The sequence below is a fragment of the Onychostoma macrolepis genome, chromosome 09, assembly GCF_012432095.1.
Source record: "Onychostoma macrolepis isolate SWU-2019 chromosome 09, ASM1243209v1, whole genome shotgun sequence".
NCBI lineage: Eukaryota > Metazoa > Chordata > Actinopteri > Cypriniformes > Cyprinidae > Onychostoma > Onychostoma macrolepis.
This window is the reverse complement of record NC_081163.1, coordinates 35,781,512-35,790,160: the sequence shown is the minus strand read 5'-3', so window position 1 is coordinate 35,790,160 and position 8,649 is coordinate 35,781,512. Positions and strand designations below refer to the sequence as shown.

The 8,649-nt window shown below is 36.9% G+C and overlaps 1 protein-coding gene across 1 annotated transcript; it reads right to left on the bottom strand.

The window, feature by feature from the left end:
* Positions 1–3,652: 3,652 nt before the first annotated feature.
* LOC131547404 (uncharacterized) lies at positions 3,653–6,602 on the bottom strand. The gene is made up of 2 exons (XM_058787946.1): positions 5,938–6,602; positions 3,653–5,205 (listed from the first exon to the last, which is right to left on the bottom strand). The coding sequence occupies exons 1-2, from the start codon at positions 6,499–6,501 to the stop codon at positions 4,747–4,749; spliced, it is 1,023 nt and encodes a 340-aa protein (XP_058643929.1). The 5' UTR covers positions 6,502–6,602; the 3' UTR covers positions 3,653–4,746.
* Positions 6,603–8,649: the final 2,047 nt, after the last annotated feature.

Below are 8,649 nucleotides of genomic sequence, written 5' to 3'. Positions count from 1 at the left end.
ATTTCCTGTCACCAGCAGGTGGCGCTATAATTTTAACTGAATATTGGCCTTTTGATGTGTTTAGGCCAGGACTATTATAAAAGGTGTGAAGTTTGGGGCAGATAAGACATTGTATGCATGAGTTACAACAACTTCCTGTGTCATGGTATTAATAACATGTTTTAGTACTTGGTAAGTGTTGCTAGCATGTTTGACCATTATTCTAGCATGTTTAGCACACAATGGCATAATTTACAGTGTTGCTAAAAGTGCATGACTGTGTAAAACATGTCACTTCCTGTTGTCAGTAGGTGGCGCTATGACTATAACCAAATACGGGAATGTATATGTGTTCAGGACAGGCCTCTTATCAAACTTGTTAAATTTGGGGCAGATTGAACACTGCATGCCTGAGTTACAGAAACTTCCTGTTTCACTGCATTACTAGCATGCTTTAGCACATAGCTAAGTGTTGCTAGCATGTTTTAGTATGCTTGTAGCATGCTGCCAGCATATTTATCACTTGTTGACACTTTTTAATATGCACCTAGGAGTCCATTACAGTGTTAAACATGTCACTTCCTGTTGCCAGCAGGTGGCGCTATGACTATATCTGAATATGAGCATGCAGATGTGTTCAGGACTGAACTCCTATGAAACGTGTGAAGTTTGGGGCAGATCGGACATTGCTTGCCTGAGTTACAGCAACTTCCTGTTTCATGGCGAAACATCAAACTTTGTCAGGCCCCCAGGGACACGCCCCTTGACGAAAACTCTAGATCTTCGCAATTTAACATCGCAAAGGCCTTATAATTACACTCAGCAAATTTGAAGACTATCCGATTAAAACTGTAGGAGGAGTTCGTCAAAGTACGAAGCCTGGAAATTGCAAAAACTGCACAAAAATCGAACAGGAAATTCAAAATAACGTACTTCCTGTTGGGTTTTGGATTTTGTACCAAGAGGCTTTTTTGTAGGTAATGGTGTGTTACACGTGTGTACCGATTTTCGTGCATGTACATAAAACGTAGCTCGAGGCGCACTCTTTTGAAATATTATAGGTGGCGCTATCGAGCCATTTTGCCACACCCACTTCTGAAACCCATATCAGATGTAAATTTTCGCCAGTTCTGACCCGTGTGCAAAGTTTCATGAGTTTTGGAGCATGTTTAGGCCCTCCAAAATGCGATTCACTTTGGAGAAGAAGAAGAAGAAGAAGAAGAAGAAGAAGAAGAAGAAGAATAAACGGAGCAATTCCAAGAGGGTCCTCGCACCTCGGTGCTCGGGCCCTAATTACAGAAAGACTGAAATAGCATCTTTTGTTAAACATACTCCAATAAACTTTTTTACAATTTCGAAAAATCATTTTCACTGTGCAATACTCTAAATATATTCTTATATTTTACTGAGTTCAGTACTAAATGTTGTATAAATAAAAACAATGCATCAGTTCATAAACTGATTTCATGCACAGGCTGAACCTGATTATGTTTACCTTTTGTCGTTGATGACCTTTCTCAATGCAACCAGCAGTTTTTCTGCGGTCAGATCATAGATACTCAGGGTTTCTGCAGCTCCTCGAGACACTAAGCGCTGAACGTTATCCCCTTGATCGCCAAACAGAGGAAGCATCACCATAAAAATAAAAATTAAAAATACATAAAATTTTGGACAAATTCCTCTTTCTTTGTCAAACTAACAATAAAACCACCTTAAAAACGTTTTACTACCTTTCTATTATGATTTTTTTCATACTTTTCATCCTCCTTATAGGTGTCAAAATCACTGTTTTCTCCTTGTCACACACCCAGACTTTTAAACTTCAACAATGATAATACAGTTTAAAAATATGACTTATCTGGTAACTATTAATGTACCTGAATTAAGCACTAGTAAAATAACTAAAATACATTAAATTTTCATCAACAACATATGAAGAAAAATCAAGGTAAATATTGCTTGATCAGTTAATATATTTATTCTACGTCATTTCCAAGCATACTGTATTTTCAAGGGTGTTTTTATAAAGCTAAAATAGATAAATAAGAGTATTTTTCATACATGAAATGCTAAGTATTAATTCAAAGCTAATCAGTGAAGCTATCTTCCATTTTTTCACAAAAAACTACAATGTCATTTCTCTGCCTCTGTGGTGGAAATGACATTTATGGGTACAAAGTACAATTGATATGTTTAATGACTTTGTGAATTGAGTTTAATGAGTGTGATGAGTTTAAGACTTTTTCTAATAAATATATCTGCTGTTTCTCTACATTCACGTTAATTCATTGTCATTTCCACCACCACACATTTTAAAAAAATAATTAAAAAGTTCTCATCACACATTAAAAATGTATCCACAATTTATGAGATCATGCTCTAATAAGCTCTTACCCAAACCAATATTAAATTTCAGAATGTGACAGGTGTACAGTTCAGCATTTGGTCAGTTAATTTATCTCATTGACAAATGTATAATTATTGTACATTGTGGAAATACTGGTAAAACTAGTTAAAAAAATGATCTTAGACAATTCTTGAGTGGCATAAGTTATTCTATATTTAAATAACAGCTGTATATTGGGATGTGGTGGAAATTACATTTGTTCATTGCAGGTCGGAAAAATGTAAAATATTAACACTTTCTCTTGTAATTTAAGTTTGTCCTCTTACAGACCTTAAAACTAGACAAATTATTTAAACTTATGAGACTGTGTTACGCGACTTTTGAACAAGTTTTGTTTATTCAACTTCACAAGACTAAAAGTGCCCCTAGTTGAAGAAATGCCCATATATTTTAATTTATATTGCCAAGATTACAGCTCTGTCTGCTTTAAGTGAATAAAATAAGCCTTGACTGCCTTACTGGAGTTCCACAACTATTGACTTTGTTCTCTCTCATTGGACTCTGTGTGTGTGTGTGTGTGTGTGTGTGTAGGTGATGTAAAAGAGGAAAGCAGGCATTTGGACCAAAGCACTGTGAGGCAAGGGAGGGGAGACTCAAAATGTTTCTAAACTTAAAACGCATTTTGCCGCGTTTGTGTTATTTTACCAGTGTTGGGAAGGTTACTTTGGAAATGTAATAGGTTACAGATTACAGGTTACCCTATTTAAAATTTAATAAGTAGTGTAACTATTTAAATTACTTTATTAAAGTAATGTAACTGATCATTTTCAAACGTTTAAACCAGGCAGCGTTAACGTTACAGTAGTGCTTAACACTAATTACTGTAATTACTGTCAAACTTTGAAAATTCACCCACCACACTTTAGCACATCTTTTTACTTTGAGATTTTTCCGATTTTGGACCAGGGTTAACCTGATTATTGTCAATCTTTCAAAATCCTTTTAATCTTTAATTAAGATTATAATAGTTTAATTTAAAGCACAACCACCACAAAATCAGACATTAACACTTTTTTTTTTTTTTACTTTGAAATCATTCTGAGGTTAAATACAGATATAAAAATTATAACAAGTTTAATACCTATAATACTGACACTGTTGCATAGCAAATATGTCAGGAAACACTGACATCTAACAATGCTTTCGGAGAAGAAGAAAAAAAACCAGTTAATCTTGAAAAATAAAGCATATGCATAAACTCAAATAGGAAATAAAACAGTTATTTTGTTTTTGAATTTTATTTATTTAACAGTGCTCATTAATCAACAGTAAAATACTGTAAATAAACCAGAGTTAGCCTCAATGGCTAATTTTCATCTGTTGACCCTTGCCAGATTTTAAAAAGGCAACCTAAAAATCTAAAATACAGTAAATTATCACACATACACACACAATAACATTTACAATTACAATTACATACAATAACACTAAGGATAATAATGGCAGTATCATGAATAGAGAGAGAGAAAAGAATTACACACGATTACAAATGTGACTTACTTTTTCTAACTAACAATTTCTTTTTGACTAACAATTTCTTTAATTTATATTTAAATGTTGAATAATTTGTACTACTCATTAATTCAGTTGGTAGAGTATTCCCATAATTGATGGCTCTAATTGAAAAGACTGACCATCCAAATGAACTGTACAGCACAGTCTCCTCTAGTAGTTGCTCTTGTTAATCTGCCATTATTATCTTTCTGCATTATAAACTGACATAGTGGGGAAGTGCATAACCATTTAAAATATTAAAAATCAAGCAAGCATCAACCAAATATTTAATATTATCAAAACTCGATAAATTATGTGTTTGAACTATATTGCAATAATGATAACTAATGATTATCAAAGAAACGTGTCCTATTCTGTGTCCCAGACTCCTGAAACATTGGTGTCTCATATTTTAGAGCAGTCACTGCAATTTATGAAATAAATACATTAAATATCACTCTGTGTCTGTGTGTGTGTGTGTGTGTGTGTGTGAGTGTGAGTGTGTGTGTGTGTGTGTGTGTGTGTGTGTAAATTCAGATGTAACCCCCTTTGTAATTGTTAACATTTTCATTAGTAGCTGTAATTGAATTATATATTTTTTCTCAGTAACAGATTACAATTACATTTATTATGTAATTCTGTTACATGTAACTTAATGCCAAATAGCTAACAATATCAAAATTCATATCTTCCATGAGCACTAAACTCCATTCTATAGAAAAAAAAATAATAATAATAATCTTCCTAATATGTGCTTTCACTTTTCATTAATGTTTTCACTTTTCTCCATGGTTTACTTTGTACTATTCTGAACGATGTCTGAAACTTTGTATTACTAGCACTTTTCATTTTTATTGCCTTTTCTGTCACACTGGCAGAGGAGGGTCCTGGTCTTGCAGAAGAGGGTCCTGGTCTTGCAGAGGAGGGTCCTGGAGGGTCTTGCAGAGGAGGGTCCTGGAGGGTCTTGCAGAGGAGGGTATTGGAGGGTCTTGCAGAAGAGGGTCCTGGTCTTGCAGAGGAGGGTCCTGGTCTTGCTGTGGAAGGTTCTGATTCAGATTTCTTTTCATGATTAAGTCAATCAATTGGTTAGACAAGTTTTTCCAGTCCACAGTATTAGTTGTGAGTACATTTAAAATTGTAATAATTTTTTTTTTACTCTCTGTTTTTACTATCTCTTGCATTCCCTCCTCCATAGATCTTATTGTCTCCTCTTCATACATGTCTTCAAATAGAGACTTGTAGTAGGATGTTATACAAAACTGACAACACGTAGAAAACAACAGCCAAAATAGCGGTAGAACAAAAAGCAATCCCAACCCGACTGCCTATGGACAAAACAATGTAACTGCATTAATATGCATAGTTATCACAGATTTTTATTATTACATTATTTGGTAACGCTTTAGATTACAACCTGCAACATACAGCGTAAGTAAACAGAATTTACAGTGTAACTTTTTTGTAATTATAGTGTACCTATTCAGTACCTCCGTGTAGGTATAAGGGAATAATATGCTATGTTTGGGGAATAAAGGGGTAATAACCTGTAAAATTACAAATTATTTCTACTGTAAGTATTTGGAAATTAAGGGGTACCTATTCTAATATTACGTGGTATGTATGGCCTAACAACAATCAACAATTAACCAAAATAAATAAAAATAAAAATAATTTTTAATCCAAAATAAAAGTTTTTATTTATATAATATATGTGTGTGTACTGTGTATATTTATTATGTATGTATACACACATGCATGCATATATTTATTAAAAATGTGTTATGTTTATATTATGTCTATATGAATATAAATATATACATGTAAATATTTTCAAAATATAAACTGGTTGTGTGTGTGTCTTTATTTATATATATATATATATATATATATATATATATATATATATACATACATACATACATAATAAATATACACAGTATACACACACATATATTTTATAAACAAAAACTTTTATTTTGGATGTGATTAATGCCCAGCACTAGTTTTTATATTAATTAATCATTAAAATTCATATTATTGGATGGTTAATAACATACCTGTGATATAGCCTGATAATGTTTAATTTTGTCAGATTCTTCAGCAGTAAGTTTGTTGCTTTCTTTGCAAGGAATTTGATAGTTTGATCGTGTGATGTTTTCTTCTGTCAGATACAAGCACACCACAGCATCACCATCAATCAAAATTGTTATGATCCATAACGCAGAAAGAAATAGGTTTCTTATAAAATGTTTACAGGAAAATCTTCCGCATGCCTGATAGAAACGTGCACGAGAGCAGAATGAACAGGAGCAGGGTCTACGGGGATTGTTCTCATTCAAGGTGCAGTCTTCATGGGAACAGAGTGCACGTGTACAAGAACACCACAGTGCAGAAATAATTGTAAATGTTTTAGCGGTTAAGGTCAGTATTAAAAAAAGTCCGAAAAATGGAAGACCAATATATATTCCGCAGAACCACCGGTAAAAATCATTGCATGGGCACTGAAAGTCCAGTTTGAAAGTGTACTGAAAAACAAGAAATATAAAAGCAATTGCAAATGCACTGCCAGACGTCAGCTTATTCAGCAGAGTGGACTCAAAGATTGGATGTTCGTGCACCATGTTGGCAGATCCTTGCAGCTCAGACAGATTTGTAGTGGCACATTAAAGGTTTGTACACAGTCGTTAAAACATACTCCGATAGAACGTTCCCCTCTACTGTCTCCTCCCCTTGCTGTAATGAAACCTGAGTGTCTTGGTGTGGGAAGAAAAAAAAACAAAACATTAAATCATTAGCACCTGTCAATACATTATTTTAATCATTGGTTTCTTATACATTTCACAATTTATTTAGTTTTTCAACATACTTTACTATTATGTTGTAGATAAATGTTTGGCACTAGTAAAATGAAAATTAAGCAGGTGAGCAGACTTTCTCAAGGACAGACTAAGATAGACTGATTTGTGGTCTAAATATATTGATGCCATCTGAGAAGCAAGCATCTTACTGTCAGAGAGTCACAGTCACCGTCATCAACAGCAATCACCAGATCACAGTCACCTGAGTTCTAATCACCTGCACCTGCACCTGCACACCCTCATCAGCACTCCCATAAAGCACCCACGCTCTCTGACATTCATCGTCCAGTCTACGGTTCACCAGCAGAACAGTAACCTGACTCCCTGCATACTTACCTGTGATTATACTTACCTGTTATCTCGTAGACTCTCTTCCCAGACGCTCCTACGATTCCCCGCGATGGATTCCCAAGCTTCCTGGTTCCCGTTCCGCGATCACCCTGCAAACAGAGGATTCAGTCACTCTTCGCAAGAACCCCATTGGACTATATCATTCACCAAGTTACTCAACTCAGACTCACGTTATATTCTATCACCAGTTCCAGTCAATAAACATCATTGTCTTTCACTTACCCTTGGTTCACGTCTCTGTTTGTGACACTTACTCATATAGAAAGCCACAGTTATGTTGTATGTATTGTATGTGGTTATTATGTGCTAATTTGTTGTGCCTGAAGTAATGCATTAGCATTTTTTAGATTTTCCCCGGCCTTCATCACCCTCGGAGATCCTGGAGGAGCTGGTTGACACTCTTCGGGCTTCACTTCTTCCACCACCACCTCCCCAATCTGCCTCTGCCAGTCCCATGGCACTGCCGGCTACCTATGCGGGTGATTCGGCTGAGTGTGGCGGCTTCCTACTTCAGGTGGCGCTGTACCTCGAGATGCAACCGCAAAAATTCCCCACCGAGCGCTCCAAGTTAGCCTTTTTAATTTCCCTTCTGTCCGGTCGAGCATTGATATGGGCTAGGTCCATATGGGACGCCAATACTGCCATAATTAACTCCTATGAAGCGTTTACTCGTCATTTCAAGGAGGTGTTTGGATCCTCTACCGGAGCGCTCTCGGTGTCGGATCAGCTACTGTGCCTGCGTCAGGGCACTTCCTCTACTCAGGAGTACATGCTACAGTTCCGCACTCTGGCAGCTTCTAGTGGGTGGAACGAGACTGCACTCATCAGCGCTTATCGACAAGGGTTGGAATCCACTATTCGCAAGCAGATGGCGATCTACGATGATTCATTGGGATTAGAAGGTTTTATGCAACGAGCCAACCGAATCTCCCAACGCCTATCAGCCTGCGACACTCCCAAAGCCGCTCACCAGCCGGTCTCACACGCCACCACGCCTCCAGTACCAGAACCCATGCAAGTAGACACAGCCCGTCTCACCAGTCGAGAACGTGTACGCCGATTAACATCAGTGAGTACACTTCAAATAGATCCCCTAATCTCCAAGCTTTCTGTGATCACGATACAACTACTCACTCCAGCTCAATTTGTTTCAGCCTCCGCCCTGGTCGACTAGGGCTCCTCGGGCAACTTCATCTCTCAGGACTTCGCCAATCGTCTATGCCTATCCCTCCAACCGCGTACCCGGGAGCTCCGAGTCTAAACCATCAATGGAAAGCCGCTAGGACGTGAGCATATGAGGTTTGAAGCTCCTCCGATGAAGCTCAAGATCGGGAATCTACATGAGGAGGAGATCAAATTTCTGGTACTGGAGGGTTCAACAGTGAATATCATCCTGGGACGCCCCTGGCTTATACTCCACTCTCCAGAAATCAGATGGGAGTCAAGTGAGATAATTCGCTGGAGCGAATGGTGTCAACAACACTGTCTTAAAGAAATTCCACGACCTCCTCTCAAGTCATCCGATGTTCAGGTTGCCTCCACGCTGATTGAGAGTCCCGA